The following is a 16,911-nucleotide window of genomic DNA, read 5'->3' as shown; positions in this document are numbered from 1 at the left end:
ACCTCAGTTCCAGAAATAGCGCAAGTACGAGGGGGAACAAGGCCAAAACAACAAGAAAGAAAAAAAAAGAGGAATGTGTAAATGATTCCCTTCTGGTGTGCTTGGGCTAATCTTTGCCATCAATCTTCTATTTGTGTGTGCGTGTATGTCAATGTGTATTTGGCTTTCTTATGCATGCGTGCAATTGTAATCCCTCTGCGTACTTGCGCGACATACAATCTATTCAGGCTTGCGGATGGATTTGATTTCGCTCTCTTTGTTTTTGTAGGCAGCTTGAGCATCATGCGCATGAGATAATAAAATACTGACAAAAAAATGTGCCTCCTGTATTCATTGCTCTTCCTGACAGGTTTCATAAAACATGTGCTGAAGCGCTAACCAAGTGAAACAAACTGCTGACGTGTACCAAATAACATGGAAAAAAAGTAGCAGGTCATTATCTAGTTTCATCTTAATCTCCTTTTGCGCTTCATAACCCGCCGCATGTTCGACAGGTCTGGACTGCTGGCAGCCCACTACTGACACTTACGAGGAAGCTACACTGTTGTAACACGTGCACTGTGCAGAATGTGGCTTGGTAATGACTTGCTAAAATGAGCAGGGATGTTCCGGAAAAATATGTTGCTTGGTTGGCAACATATGTTGCTCCAAAACCTTTATGTACCTTTCAACTTTAATGGTGCCTCCACAGATATACAAGGCTGATCCTTTTTTTCTCTTTGGCCCGAAATACGTGATGTCCATGATTTCCCAAAACCAATTAAAATTTGGACTCGTCAGACCATAGCACACTTTTCCACTTTGTGTCAGTCCTTTCTGGATGTTGTTGATTTGTGGCTTGACACAAGGTTTAATTTGCATTTGAAGATGTAGTGACAAACTGTGTTGACTACCAACGGTTTTCTGAAATGTTCCAGAGCCCACGTGGCAATATCCTTTACACCAGCGGTCCCCAACCTTTTTTGCACGCTTCTGTTTTGATTTACATTTTACACAATGTCCCAACGTCATTGGAATTGTAGTTTTTATTTGGGCCTTGAGCTGGAAAAGTTCGAGAAAAACAAAGCCTGATTGCAAAGTAAGCAAAAAAACTAATCCCAGTTTCCACTCAAAACAAGCAAGTAACTGGGCCAAAGCTTGTAAATAGAACAAGGTGGCCTGGTTTTTAGGCAGAAAAAAAAAACCTAAAAATGCAAAATGAAAATTATGTACGTGGCTCAAGGTTACTTTCCAAACCGCAATTTGCGCAATGACTTTCCATGTGAATGTAGCTTTGTGATGAGGTAATGTCACAGCTCTCACCAGAAAGCGTTCAACTATCAGGATAGTAGCAAACTTGTGTTCCAGTAGAGTATGACATTTATTCATTCTTATTTATAACTCCTTTTACACTGCCTTGAAATGGCAACCATTTGTTCATTTCTCTGTATTGATATTGATATATCAATATCTCATATTGATAAATGACAAAAAGGTTGTTTTTTTTACATGAATTATAAAATGGTGTCGTGATACTGGGAAGAATTATTAATATAAACTTGATGGCGTGAGGAAGATCTGGAATATTTTTTCATATTTCCTTTGTCAATTCTTCTTTGGACGAGGGGGACAAAGTCAGGGCATTTTTAAAAATACGTTTTCCCTGTGACATTTTGTATAAATGACACAGACATGAAATTCAGCCCCGCATAGTCCCACCTTTATAAATAAAGGTGGGACTATGCGGGGCTATGCTTTCTTCTGTGTTTTGTTTTTAAAAGCAGCACCAACCGAGTGGGAGGAAAGAGTAGAGTTTGTTTTTCTGCCATTTTTAAAACGTCGACCTGGTGTTTCGTAAAATTCAAGTACAAAGTCGGCTGAGCATCTTTGCAGCTTTTTTTTGAGGGGGGTAACAATGACCCAGCAGTTTTCCTGCTTTAGTTCGTATTTTTTCTGAAATTGACCCGGCATTAGTTGACCACTTTTCCGATGTTGACCCAGCATATCGTTGTTTTGTATAAACATCTCCAACTTGGGGGGGGGGGGATTTGTCAAAGTCATTTCCTCCTTTTCCAGGTTGTTACTTGGCATAAATGGAGCATAGCAGACACGAAATGAGGAGCAAAGTCAGCCGAGTATTTTTACGCATTTTTAACATAGAGACCACACTTTTAATGAATGAGGTCACCAAGTTGTCCCGGCTTTGTTCCCCACCTTTTTTCAGAAGTCGACGTAGCATACGTTCAGGATTGAGCAAGTTATTTTTCCAACTTTGTTTTTCTGAAATTTGGCTGCCATGTTCCTCTTTTTTTTTCTGTTTTTGTTCTTGTTTTATGATCAGAGGGAAGAAATTGCATCTGTGCTGTATGTTGCACATACATACAGCACATTTGACAATTCAATTCAATTCATTGTTGTTTTTTAGGGAGTACAAAGCAACGTTTCCCCAACTTTTGTTTTCTAAAAAAAGCAATGTCACAGAATGGGTGAACAATGTTAGCCTGTGGGATAAATGTTAAATTGATCAATTTAGTTTGACATTGGGTGTTTCACTGTAAATGAATTTTATCTATCTATATATATAAACAAAAACTACAAAAAACACAAGAAGGAAAACAATTCCATGAACCCCCGAAACCTCAAATGCATGCGGCGTGTGGGCTGACGTGCACGGATATGGATTAATACGCGGGCAATTTTATGACCTTGGAAATAATATCTGCTTGCAGATACACTGCGACGGCGGGGTCCGCTCTGATATATATTAGTTTCAGCTGTGGGTTGTTTACAGTACAATGCGGTGGCGCTTCTTTCTCCGGAGGCCGGGTGGTCCGCAGGGCCCACTTTCATCACATGCTCATTCGCGAACTTGATGTTGTCTGTCTGACTTACTGGAAGCGGGAGGGGGAAATTTGCAGAAGTGCAGAGGATCCCATGTGGATGTCATTGACGTGTCACGGCATGAGGGGCGGCCTCCGGAATGGGCGTCGCAGGGGAACAAGAGGTTGTAACGTAACTTTGGTTAATATGACTAATACGCTTGTTAAAAAGAGGTGAGCACTAGGTGGGTAGCCAGCATCAATATCACAAGCACACACATCATCATACAAAAGACACACACAACAAATTGATGCTTTGCCACGATGCATGTATAATCGAAAAACAGAATCATTAGACCTTCTCACCATGATGTCACATTTGTGAGGCAGCCCCTCCATCTTCTCTGCATTCCCAACATCCACTGGATTTGTCTTCCTCTTCCACATGTAACAAAATAAATAAATAAATAAAAATCTTGGATGATACAACAGTCAGTTGCATAAATTTTGGGACATGGACACCGTTCTCATCTTTTTTGGCTCTTTTGGATTTGAAATGGAACAAACAGGAAGTGCTTTAGCTGAAGACTTGTAATTTTGCTTTCAGAGTGTTTCCGTCAAAATCAGGTGAAGGGTGCAGGAACGACTACTGCTTGTATATGCAGGGCTTCTGACTAAATTTTTTTAGGAGGAGCACAATGGCCCCTAATCTGAAATTTTAGGCGCGCAAAAAAATTTAGGAGGTGCACTAGAATCACAAATTGTCTCGCAACATGAATGTTCACATTTCCACTCCATTTTCACTCTTACTTCTGGTAAATGGGCAGAAGAGTGGAGCATAGTTTTGTCAGAAACAAAAAATATTCAAGTATAAAATAAAAATCCATCAATAAACTGGTCAAACATGCACGAGAGGATGAGAACTGTAGTTACACTATCTCAAATTTTAGGATCAAAATGCTTCAAAGAGGAAGTCTAATGTTCAATGTGACCCTACTAGTCTAAACACGGCATTCTCATTAATATTACATTTGTGGAACATGAAGGGGGCAGGAAAATCCACCATCCATTTCAGGGGGCGGCCATTTTGTCGCTTGCTATCCACTGAAAATGACATCACAGTTGCTCAGCGTTCAGGTAATGATCAATCATGGCTCACCTGTTTTCTGAGGAGATTCTTGTGACGTTCGCAAGATGACAAAAGCAAGTGGATGAATTCTAAAGCGATGGTCTCTGCTTATATTCAGCTAAATGCTCCAAAACTTTCTTGGATGGCACTTGACAGTGCAAATGGACGATCACCTGACGCATTCCGTGAAAGCAATCAAAGAGTTTACAAACCAAATAAGTGGAACGTTATGAAACGGCCAAGTCGTTCATCATCAATCTGACACAACTGAAGCGAAAAAAAAACCTCAAGAAGAAGCAGGAGCTAAAAGACAGTCAAAGCAGAGGCCCTGGCAGCATCACCAGCGATGAAATCCAGCATCTGGTACCAGACTCGAGGCAACAAATGTCTGCAGATGATTTGCAACCGTGAATTAAAATGTCAAAATTTGATTCATGATTGTTCATGTGTCCCATTACATAAAAAGTGGGAGGCATCTATACAAACTTGCCATTGACACCAATGACCAAAATTGTGTAGCCGGGTCTTTGGAAAGACTGGACTGGACACAAAATAATTTTTAGGTGGGCTTTATTCCCGACTGAACAATGAAAAATTGTTCAGCATTAAGATGAAAGACTGAGATGTTAACTGGATTTTAAAAGAGTTGGAAAAGGGATCTAAGAGATCAAAGAAAATTATCTAACAGATTAAGGAAAATTTCACCATAATAAACAACAGCAGTGGCTTGCTTGATAAGGAAAGAGAAATAAAAATACATTATTTCCAAGCCCCAACAATACATGAAACTTAAAAGTGCAATCATTACAATCCAATGTGATGAGAGGACACACTTACTCGACACTTTCCGGCATGTTGGGTGTATACAAAACACGTGGAAAAACACAAATGATCTCCCCTCTAAAGAACAGATACACAGTTCATATCATTTCACAGTCAAAAAAACATATTTACATCTTGTAACATTGAGAAAACACTTACGCTATACAGCTGTTCACACGACTCACTAGATGCAACTGCCCTCAAATTCAAGCTAAAAGTCTGCAGTTAAAGCACATCTTGTTCATATCATTTCAAAGCCATTCTACTGGCGTTTAGAGCCAAAAAGATGTATCGAGGTCCCCAATATTTAACAACGCGACGATCTGGCAGTGCAGCTGCCAAGAATGCATGTCATCGTTTTCAGTACTCACATCAGTCACTTTCTGCCCCCCCGACCGTTATGTTGTGACTTGCTTGATTGTTGCCACAGTAACTTGGGACTTGCTTGAAAATTGACGGCGACGACGACTCAAGATTTACTCACGACTTCCACAAAGAGAACGTGACTTCCTCCGGAATTTTTAGGGAGCCCTGCTGATCGCGTGAATCCAGATGCCAAAAAAAGAACAACGGAACGCGTTTATTCTCGGCATCTGCGTGAGAACGTGTTATTCCAACATCACAGTGTTCTTGCTTAATGAGTTTGCCGTGCGGTTGGTATCCTAGATAACGACGTGTTTGTGTTTACCGTTTATGGAAGGTCAATTGATGGCCACATCTGGATGCCTAATAACAAGATGTGATTAAAAAAACAAACAAACAAAAAAAACAAGGATGATTTTCCATTCAGCCTAGCTCATTAAATTAGAACAGCCAGAACAGAAAAAAAAAAGGAGCGTGTGTTCTTCCAGAGTATGTATGCTTGCATGGGCAACGTGGGATCAAGGCAGTGGCATTGCTGTGATGTGCAAAAACAAATCATTTCAAATGTGTTGGGCAATAATATAAACGGGCCACTCACCAAAATGTTGAACCAGATGTTTCGATACGCTAAATATCAGGACTGCAGCTACCTGAAACCTTGTGTGAGAGATTTTTTTTAGGTCCAACTATTTGATGGAGAAGTGTGTGCTTTCGAAAGCAGGACAGTCTTCATTGTAATCTGTGGAGTTGCTACTTGGGTCGGAATGTCTGAGTCGCTAAGTGGAGTTCTTGGGCCTCCGTTTTCAATGAGTCAGGTGGCTGGCCCCTCCATGAACCTCTTCTGTGAACTCTACCGACTGCGCTTTGGACCTCCAATGTGTCTCGCAGTGGAGATTTTGGCTCTTATTTTGGCTTCATCCAGCCGTGATCTTCAATTCTTTGCAGCAGAGTATCAAGTGTCTGGTATGAGAATCAGGACTTCCAAGTCTGAGGCTATGGTCAAAGGGTGCAATGCCTCCTCCAGGTCGGGGGTGAGATCTTGCCACAAGTGGTGGATTACAAGTATCTTGGGGTCGCGTTCACGAGGTACGTATGTGGTGCGTGCACAGCGTCGTGTGACGCATGCTCTTTCAGACTCCACACCTGGGAGTGTTTGCGCATTTATGGGAATGTTGAGCCAGCCAATGAGCATTATGTTTTACTGTCAGGCAATCCGTCAATAAAGCCCATCTAGGCAACATATCAATGCCGTTGCCTGTTGGACTCTAACGCCGTGGTAGCACGAAGGGAGTTTACGAACTTGGACGCCGGATTGGACAGACAATTAGCTTAGCTTAGTTTAGCGATTGCCAGCTTTTACAATAAAACACAGATGCATTTAAAACTTTACCAAAAGCGGAAAAAAACCCGACTCTAGGTTCTGCCATTAGCCATTGTACATTGTAATAGCGCACTACTGCACTCCATTTTCCAATATGGTCAACAAATATGTGAATGCAGATTTGGCATACGAATCCAGGCAAAAGAACAGGATCGCTGATTCAAGCATCCAAAATGAGTTTCCTCCACTGAGTGTCCAGGTTCCCCCAATGCATTTAGAGGAGATGAGGTGGCTCAGGCACCGTGTTGTGATGCCTCCTGGTATGGCTCACTGGTGAGGTGCTCTGGGCATGTCCCAACAGGAGGAAGATCAAGGGGACGGTGCAGTACACGTTGGACAGCCTAAGCCTTATCTGCTGGCTAGGCGGAGAATCCCTTCCCCTGGAAGAGATGAATGAAGTGGCTGGGGAGAGGAAAGACTTGATTTCCCTACTTAAGCTGCTGCCCTTGTGGCCTAATGTCAGATAAGAAAATCGCTGGATTTTTTTCCCCCCTTTGTACTTGGTCCTTCTCTTTTGTGAATTAAGCTAATGAGCCTCTTCATTGCTGCAAACTCTTTTGAGTTAACTTGCTGGGTCTCCAATTCAGTGGATAAGGAGTTTGGACCCGCCGTGGATATCCTTTTCTTTAAGTTTCTTTAAGTCAAGTGGTTGGCCTTCCTGTGGCGAAAATAAAATAATTCCTTCCTCTGACTCTAGTTGTTTGTCAGGCCAGATGGACATTTGTCTTTTAAGGCGTACTTGGGCTATCTTAGGGGGAAGTATTCTGAAGTACAGTCATACCTCGGTTTTCACCATAATCCGTTCCAGAAGGCTGTTCGATTTGTTCGAAAACCGAAACCATGCTCTTTAAAAAAAAAAAAAAAAAATCTTTATTGAACACGTCTGCTCACAATGGAACGATACATGAGGAAGCGTCACTTCCTCGTCAACACGAGGAAGCGTCACTTCCTCATGTAAGGAAGGCGAGAGGAGTGAAGTGGCGCATTCAAGTGCGCTCAGTTTGGTCGAGAACTGATTTTCGGTCGTAATCCAAAGCATAAAAAAAAATTGACATTTTTGGTCGAAAACCGATTTGGTCGAGAACAGAGACGTTCGAAAACTGAGGTTTGACTGTATCTCCATTTCTTCATAGTGGGTATACTTTGACCACCTCTGGCAGCAAGCGAGATCAACTCCACTGAACAAAAGCGAAAGAAGGCGCAGCAAGTCTTAGAGTAATGACTTTATGATGTGAAAACGGCAGTACAAAAATAGGATGCATTTATTACTCAGTTTTTCACAGTAGATTACACACACATGCGCACACACAGACGCGAGACGTCCGCGTGCTCAGTTCAAATTTTCACCGCGGACTCGGGGGAGTTCACCGAGGCCGTCACCACGACACAGATCTGACTCACCCCTGACGGCGGGACATCAAGTGTTGGTTACTGCGGTCCATTCCGAGACTAATTTGATCTTCTCCACTACATTCTTTTGGGGAATTCTGATCAAATCGATGCAGCCAAAAAAAACAAAAAAAAAACCCCAAGAGCAGAGCACATCCTACAAAAGCTTAGTTGTATTTATAAAATAAAAGAAAAACAAAGGTGAGCGTTAGATCAGAGGAAGTATTGTTGGAAAAGCAAAACCAAAACAGAAACAGTTCAATGTTAGGAATGTTTGGAAGGGGGTTGTTTATGAAAAGCCATTAGAGAATTTATTGGACACCCTTGATATCCATCTTAAGGTCCTTGTACTCGTACGCTCATGGTCCTTGCTAGTAAAATTAGCAAGTAGAATTCAGCACGCCAGTAGAACTAGTAGAATGCAGAATTGTCATACTAGCGAAAACAACTCACAATGACCTCAAGATGGATCTCACTGATATCGAATACATGCTCAAAACGATTTGTCATATTTTTCCGTTGTGTAAACATGAAATGTTTCCTAGGTACACACTTTGCTGACTGAAAGAAACACACACAACTTTATCCCTCACGGTGCAGATTTGAAATTGCCACAGCTATAAACTTTCCGCCCGGCGGCCCAGATTTTATCTCATCGACTTAATGAGGAAAAGACTGTTTGTCATAAAACCAGGCAATAAAAATGCGGTAGCAAGTGGCAAAGGATTAAAAACAAAGCACAATAAATATACTTTTTGCTTCAGCGTTCCCAAGGATACATGGCCTCTGTTACTAGGATAAAATCATAAATAGTGATTGATACTTTCTCCAATAAATAATGAACACGTCTCCCATGGTGTTCTGTCTCTCTTGATGTGTTCATCTGCCCAAAATTATGTAGCATGTATTTTTCAATAGAGGTCTTCAACACACGGTGGCATAGTGTGGGTTACGTTTCGACCTGGAGTGATCGCTGGGTGCACTAGGTACGTTTTTAGCCGTTTGCAGCTTGTTGTGCCACTGTAGCTCAGGGCAAAGTGAAGTCAAATATCTCGCTAGGGGGAATCAAGCCACACAACACTGTCAAGGTGATTCTGAATGTTTTTTTTGGGGTAGGGTGGGGGGGGGGGGGGTTAAAAATAATTACCACAACTACGACTTTTGTTTTTTTTGGTTATTTTTTACAATTTTGCACACCCCCACAATTTTAAACCCAGGACAGTCATCCACCCTGGCACCTCACCCACACTTGACCACTGCTTCCATCCCATAATACCCACTAATTTTGACTGATTAACGAGTACGAATACTACTGTTACGAGCAACACGAATTTTACAGAGGTTTCTTCAGATTATGCGCACCGCCAAAACTTTGAACCCCAGACTAACTAACCTCTTACTCTCTCCACTCCTCCCTCATGCGATGCCATCCTTTCTATACTTTGCTTCCCACTCAAATTTTGATATGACACCTACGACTGCCACATTAAAAAAAAAAAAAAAAAAAAAGATAGGTCTCTGACATTTAGCGCACCCTCCAAACATTCTCCTGCTTCAATAGCATACTTGCTCATTTTGATTAAGGCTCGATCGATAGATTTTATTCATTTATTTTTAGGCTGATGCAGATTCCGATATTTGGCGAAATACAATTCCAATAATCAGCCAATTAATCCATCCATCGATTTTCCGATCATGTTATCCTCACAAGGGTCACAGGGGGTGCTGGAGCCTATCCCAGCTCTTTTTGGGCAGTTGGCGGGCTACACCCTGAACTGGTTGCCAGCGAATCGCAGGGCACACATAGACAAACAACCATTCATGTTCACAATCACACCAAGGGACAATTTAAAGTCTTCCATTAACCTGCCACGCATGTTTTTGGCATGTGGGGGGAACTCTGAGTACCCGGAGAAAACCCACACAGGTACTAGGTGAACATTTAAACTCCACACAGGAAAGCCGGAGCAGGAATCGAACAGTCAATTAATAATAAAGAAAATAGAAGAAATTAAATTACCGTACTTCTTTTTGGTCCCTTGCCCTTCCAACTATTAAGATATGAATTATCGGCAGAGCATTTGTTTGCGATTGAGAGAAAAATCTCTTTATTTTATTTTATTGACTGATTAATTGGTTGAGCCCTAATTTTGTTTTTCCAGACCATAAATTGCAATTTTTTCCCCGCAATTTGGCTTATACTCAAGAGTGACTTGTAGATATGAAAATTCGAGCCTTGTCACCCCAAATCACTGCTCGCTAATCATGTTGACTTTCTTTTGGTGGTTGGCAAATATTCTTGGTGCATCACCACCACCTTATGATCACCGGCCTTCAAAATTATTTGCCAACCGCCATGATGATGATGAAGAAGAAGAAGAAAGGAGAAGAAAAAACATTCTTGATCATGGTGAAAATAAAGTGGTAATGCTCCAAAAGTGTGTGCCAACCACCAAAAGAAAATAGAAGAAGTAGAAGTAGTCAAGCAACTTGCAGTCCCCCAAAAATCCTGTACTTGCTGGCGTAGCATACTTCTCGCTCACTATGCTATTACTGCTATTCCGACATGGCTTTAAAATACATTTTTGCATAAAATTACGCCTGTGTCAACTACCCTACACTACAGCAAAGTCTCTATTCTGTCATTTTTGATCATGTTGGACAATGGAGATGCGCGGAAGTGAGGCAAACAAGTTGCAAAAATGTGTTTGTCTGTAGCATGGTGCATTGCCAAACATATTTTACATAAACATATTTTACAAAAAAAAAAAAATTAAATACCCAAAAATGAACAAGGACTCCTAAACAATAGACTAAATCATCACCATTACTACATTTTTAAAAAAAATTTGCACCCCCCCAAAACTATTCACCATGGGGCGACCGCTCCTCTAGCACCTCCGCTACGCCATGCCACTGCTTCCACATCAAATAAATTGTGTACAATATAGAGGGATGATTGTCACAAACACAACAGAGGTCATCTTGTTGTGCGTTTGTCGATTTTTTTTTAGACGGCGTTTTCTTCACTGCCGTCAAACACGCGCACTTTCCTTGGAGCACCTGCAAGGTACGGGGAAAAGGAAGAGTGATGGTGAGATTAGGAAGTCATTTTAGAAGCTAATCTACTTTGAGGTGTCTGTACTGTTGCAGTGTCCGTAGTGGCGGACTCCTATGGATCGGCCCAGGAAGCAGGTGGCGCGGCGCAGGTGGCAGGCGCTGGGGTACGTGATGTTGTCGTTACCGCAAATGGGCTGCTCGGAGGGCAGCGGTTTAGGGCAGGGTGTGGATCGGCACGTGACGCAGTGGGCGCTGTTGGTCTGGTCCGTCACGCAGGTGTGCGTTCCTGGACACACTACGTTGGAGCAGGACTCTGCCAAAACATGAGAAACACATTTCAATCCCATGATTTTGATATGGCTACGACTAAGGGTGAACAATTTTGAAAAATAATGGATTGTAATTTTTTTGATCAATATTGCGATTGGGATTTAATAAGCGATTCTTGTTCATGCATGAATTACATTGTAATTAATCTGTATTACACTAAACGGTGTCAGATTTATCCTGCGTAAATGTTTTGATTTATAAATTAGGTTTAAAAAAACCACAAAAGAACCATGAATGAATGTGAAAGACAGTACAGTTGTCTACTTCAATTAGCTTTGCTTTCCAGTTTTTTGAAGCTTTCACCATGACAACATCAGAAAATTCTCACCAACAAGCATTATGGTCAGTCAATAAATCACAAGTCAGATTAAAACAGTAATCAGGTAATCAGTGTAGCGAGTTGAGCGGTTCTCCCGACACGGTTCCAGTTGCTTTTATTCTTGGTGATGAAACACGGCGGTCATGTCACTTTTGTTTGATTGCATAATAAGTGTTCTGCCGTAATATTATAAATTTTTTTTTACATAAATACACAGTAATTTTAAAATTGTGAAAATTGAGACAAATTGTTCTGGTAGTTAGTTTCTATTGGTTGGCAGCTCTGCCAGTTGTTCTTTGTTATTTACTATTTCGTCTTTAAAATTGGTCCTTAATAGAGCAAAAAAAAAAAAAGTTTATTCAAATACATGATTATTCGATAGAATTTCCAGTACCATATTCAAATGGTAAAATACTTATTATCTAAATCCCGACATGAATCTCCCCCATTACATTTCTGGGCTTTTTATTATTGAATAAAATCCTTCCTTCAAGTCCGAGGGTCAAACACTTACTTTTGCACTCGCCCTGGTACATGACCTCCAGGTCGGGGTGTCCCATGCAGCGGGCCAAGAGTAGGATGCACTCGTCCTTGTATGACCTTCCATCGCTGCCGCACACGGCATGCCTGCGTCCAATGTGGGAGCAGTCTGGAGCGCAAACACACTGCGGCCTTCCCATCTTCATCTTGCACACTTTCCCGATGCCGCACTTTACACCCTCGCACGTCTCTGCAAAAGAAGATGGAGTTTTAAAACATTTTTAGGGGGGATGTAACAAAGTAAAATAAGAAGTCCTGAATTATTTCAATATTTTTACTGCCGCTGGAATGGGCAATTGGCGGCATGTTCCCAACGAGCAGACTCCGAGTGGACCCTTGATTAACCCTTTCATGCACCCTGTAACCTGATGACATGATAAGCTGTCCACTGCAGTACCGGCTTGAAACCCCCCCCATTTTTTTTCGGTGGGGGGGCGTTTCTAAACACGTTTCCTATACTACAGTAGATGTCCAAATACTTGCGGCTCAGCGCCGTTCACTTCTTTTTTTTTTTCAATAAAAAATTCTGTTAGGTTGGTAGGAGAGGAAATGTATATTGGAGGTGGCTCAGAATTTTTTTTTGAATAATTTGGGTTAACCAAAAAAAAAAAAAGAGACCCATTTGCTCAAGAAAAAAAATACAGGAAGTAGTTACTGCGTTGTTTGCTTCAAACCTGTTGCTGTTGAATCGTGGCTTTCATACATACATTGAGAAATGGATGAAAAATGAAATACCTTCTACATTATTAGGCGAACAATGTTTTTGTCATTGGTTAGGGCATGTGTGGTCCTTTGTGGCCTCCTGATGAACAATTGTTGCACTCTCCATCACTTTGGTTCCCGATCCCTGTTAGAAAAGCTTTTCAGGTCTGTTCCTGACTGAATGTTTGGGCCTCATTAACTTTATGAGCCTGCAGGTGACTCTTCTTCATAAAGCGGACTACATGACAAGTTTTAACCTTGCCTGATATTTACAATAAGCACATCGCTTTTGGTGAGTGGTACGCAGCGGGGCGTTTGCGACGGATGGAATGCAGGCCGGGCGTGTTTTCATAACACGTCCAATGACGCGGCCTAAGCTCCCGCAGAGGCGGACGGGTTAGGGTGGAACGGCAGTCGGAGGAGTTCAAATGACTTTTGTGGAAAGTTTTATATCTTGAGAGATAAAGAAGATGAGTTACATTGCCAGCGTTTTGCTTGGAAGTGTAATCTGAGGCGGAGCAGAGTCCATAGCAAAATAAAAATAAAAATACATGCCTATTTGTTCCCATGACTTTGAAGGAGAAATTTTCCTTTGAGGGACCATTTCAGGTTTTAGTCCTCCAAAGGCAATACTAAAATTATGAAAAATATAATGCCACGCTTCAACTATTGTATTTATTATATCGTATCTTATTCATGGATTTTATTTTATTATATTGAGTTTAAAGTTTTACGAGAGTCCTCACAAAGGTCCTCTTGTTTTTTTTGGGGGGGGGGGCGCGTTTGGCTGCCAACATATAAATTACAAATGTTGTATTTCGGTTTCTGTCAAAGCATATTTCACATCGCAACATGAAATGTTGGTTCTCCAACATGGACGTGTCAGTGGGAGAAACCAAAGCCAGCATGGTGAAATAACGGTTAGCCCATCTGTTCACAGTTCTGAGGTTTGGATTTGAATATTCGCCCTTTTTGTGTGGAATTTGTATTTTTTTTTACCCTATGCATGCGTGTTTATCCACTGGGTCCCACATTTCAAAAACATGCATTTTGGGTTCATTGAAGACTCTAAATTGCCCAGAGATGTGAATGGGAATTTTTGTTTGTCTATAAGTTCCCTGAGATTCACCGATGACCAAGCCAGGTACTGAAAGTAACCAACCAGACTGGGACCCCAAAAATACAGCATATAAACTTCATTTCCACCAAGATACTGTTCATACACAAAACGTTACACTTTGAACATTCCAGATATTGTCTTGCCACAAAACTCGAAGGTGATGTTCATTCGGGGTTGTCGTCCAGGAGTGCTCTCACTCCCTTTCCAATGTGTAAGATGGATAACCTTAAAATAGACATGTTATGCCCTGGAAACACTCGTGGGAGGTGCCCTTTTATCAGTACTTTGTGGTATCCCACAACGCGCCCCCCCCCCCCCCCCCACCACACACACACACACATCTCTTTCCTTGAATTTGGTGTCAAGTCCAGATGAACTGCATAACCACATTACTCAACTGTTCAAGTGAACCTGGATGAACCTTGTGGAGATTCTCGCATGGGACAGCCGAGTGGAGTTATGTGGAGCTCCCCACACTGCGTGTGTTCCTGTATGTGTGTGTGTGTCTTTCTCTCATCTGCATTCTGTTCGCCAGCCACATCACAAACTTGATCGTGTTAATTAGCTACAAAATGCACAACCTGTTTTGTAAGGTGCACTCTACAATTTTATGCAGCACTCACTGTGTTTCTGTCTTCAAGTATTTGCGTCAATTTGTTTGGCTTTGTTTACCACAATGAATTACAAAGTAGATAGCTTAATTTCTGTGCCAGCTCAACCATATGTACCTAGAAATAGCAACATTTGAGAAACTGGTCTTTCTACTGAGCTGCATGTATTCAGAGATTACATTTAGCATTTTATTTCAAAGGATCTGATTGTTTATTAAGGGTACATGTTGATGTGCACAACACATTTACTGTATTTTTATGTTCAGACAGGATTGGCCATCTCACGTGAAGATAACCAAAAGAGCTCAATTTTGCTACAAAAAAAACCCCTCAGTGTGCTATAGTGTGGTTTTATACAACTACAATGACAGCAATAAACTTGTTGAACAATGAGTAAATAATGTGAATTTTTCTTTTGGATAGCATTAGACTGTGCAGGTGTAACTTGTGTTGGGGAAAATTGACATGTGTTTTCCTCTAAATATCCTTAATCGTAAAGCAGGGCAAAGCGTGTTGATGTTGCCTGGCCTGTGATTGGCCGGCGAACACTCCCGGGTGCACCACACTGGGATAGGCTCCATCTGATTTCGGACCCTAATAAGGATGAGCACAATCGAAAACGGATAGATGGTTCCCTGGAGACATCACTCATTCATATGCGATGCAATTCAATTCCCTTTTCAGTAAAAAAGTGAAACCCGAAAAAGTGACTCAAGTTGCTTTCTTTCCTGCATTTACCTTTGCAGGGTTTACAGGAGACGATGCCGAGGAATCCCAACAGGCTGACCTCGTTCATGGGCAGGCTGGTGTTGGACCACGCCGTGTCCAGCCGGCCACCCCCGCAGCACTCCTCTTTGGTGACCCCTCTCATCAGCACCATGTCACACCGGTGGCTCTGCTGAAGCCAACACATCCCCGCTGCAAAGATCGCAAATGATGAGTGGGACAGATAGACCCGATAGGTCGGCAGGCGCAGAGATAAGGCGGGTTGATGGGTCGAGTATCCGTGGAGAGATTAGGTAGTTTGTATATCTCGTAGCAGTAGGCATGCAGAGCAATAGACAGTATAGTAGGTCGGTAGATAAAAAGAAATGTAACAATTCTAGGGAGGCAGAGATAGGTAGACGGATTAGGTGGGTTCAGAGATCATTTAGGTTCGTAGGTAGAATCATCAGTGCGAAGATATATATTGTCCTGTGTGTAAGGTACGCAAGTAGGAAGGTAGTGAAATCGCCTAGTAATTAGGTATTAAGTTGGTACGGGAGGTAGGTAATTGGATAGCTAACAGTAAAAAAACAATTAGGTAAGCTTATTACACAGTCAACCGGGCAGTACATAGATTTGGTAACTAGATTAGGTAGGTTAGGAAGGTAAATAGATTCCAAGGAGAAGTCACTGGACAAGTGATCATAAAATGGTAAAGTCATTGCCTTGGATCCAAGTTTCCAGACCTTTTCGACTTTCATTTTTCCTCGAGCCAAACGTATGAAAAATGATCTTGAACTGCAAATGCATTGACCTACCCGCACTTTGTGAGCTAAATACAACCACCAAAACACAGATTCATTCATTTAAACAAGCTTGAAAGAAATACAACTTCCACTAAATTATGCGCATGATAGACCTGCAAGAAATAAACATAAAAAATTCACCTGTGGGTCCTCAAGCCTAAGTTTGGGAAACTCGGCTCATAAAAGTAAATGCATTTCAACTAGCTTCTTCCATCAGTTTTGTTCTTTTAAACACGATATGCTATTTTTCCACACACCTTTGGAAGCTCTTTTTGCACAATAAGGGGACTAAATGCACCAATTCATGCAATTACTAATCCAAAATCTACGTACCACTGGCAGGGTTCCTCCCAATCTGACACAAAGTGAGAGTAACAGCGAATATCACAAAGCTCTTCATCCTGTGCTGTTCTTCCCCCCCCCCCCGAAAAAATAAAATTCACCAAAAAAAGGGATAAAATTGTTGTTTCTCCGGCACGAACCTTCTCACACTAACTTGGTGTTGAAGCCTCTTTCTCCTTATGTGAATGAATGTGTTGTGGCTAAAGTGATGTAGAATCCGCCCCCCCCACCCCCACCCCCCTCACACCTCAACCCTCCTCCTCTGTATAAATATTTAGCCCAGATGGAATTATGCTGCTGGGATGGGCGCTGCTCTCAGCCAGTAATAAGAAGGGGCAGGCACGACACTTTGAGGCTGAGTCAATTTCCAGAGTCGGGAAATGATCCCTCCGTGCGCCAGACGCTAGCCACGTCTATGACCTCATAAGCTTCACAAAAGACTAATTACACGCTCATTAAGTACACCACAACAGCTTGGATTTTTGTCATTGATG

The 16,911-nt window shown here is 41.8% G+C and overlaps 1 protein-coding gene across 1 annotated transcript; it reads right to left on the bottom strand.

Annotated features, from left to right (window-relative positions):
• Positions 1-7,701: 7,701 nt before the first annotated feature.
• Positions 7,702-16,603, bottom strand: fstl3 (follistatin-like 3 (secreted glycoprotein)). The gene is made up of 5 exons (XM_086116059.1): positions 16,409-16,603; positions 15,303-15,482; positions 12,106-12,321; positions 11,028-11,255; positions 7,702-10,945 (listed from the first exon to the last, which is right to left on the bottom strand). Exons 1-5 carry the CDS (start codon positions 16,473-16,475, stop codon positions 10,893-10,895), a joined length of 744 nt encoding a protein of 247 aa, XP_085972185.1. The 5' UTR covers positions 16,476-16,603; the 3' UTR covers positions 7,702-10,892.
• Positions 16,604-16,911: the final 308 nt, after the last annotated feature.

This window comes from Hippocampus guttulatus, chromosome 7 (genome assembly GCF_054856545.1).
Source record: "Hippocampus guttulatus isolate MCC_2025c chromosome 7, RoL_Hgut_1.0, whole genome shotgun sequence".
Classification (NCBI taxonomy): domain Eukaryota; kingdom Metazoa; phylum Chordata; class Actinopteri; order Syngnathiformes; family Syngnathidae; genus Hippocampus; species Hippocampus guttulatus.
Note: the sequence above shows the minus strand (reverse complement) of the source record. Positions and strands in the feature narration are given on the sequence as shown.

Excerpts from the sequence above, each read along its gene's own strand:
- fstl3 (XM_086116059.1), bottom strand. The coding sequence starts at position 16,475 with ATGAAGAGCTTTGTGATATTCGCTGTTACTCTCACTTTGTGTCAGATT. Across the intron at positions 11,256-12,105 it reads GTACCAGGGCGAGTGCAAAA|AGTCCTGCTCCAACGTAGTG; the intron begins GTAAGTGTTTGA and ends ATGTTTTGGCAG. Across the intron at positions 10,946-11,027 it reads CCACTACGGACACTGCAACA|GTGCTCCAAGGAAAGTGCGC; the intron begins GTACAGACACCT and ends CGTACCTTGCAG.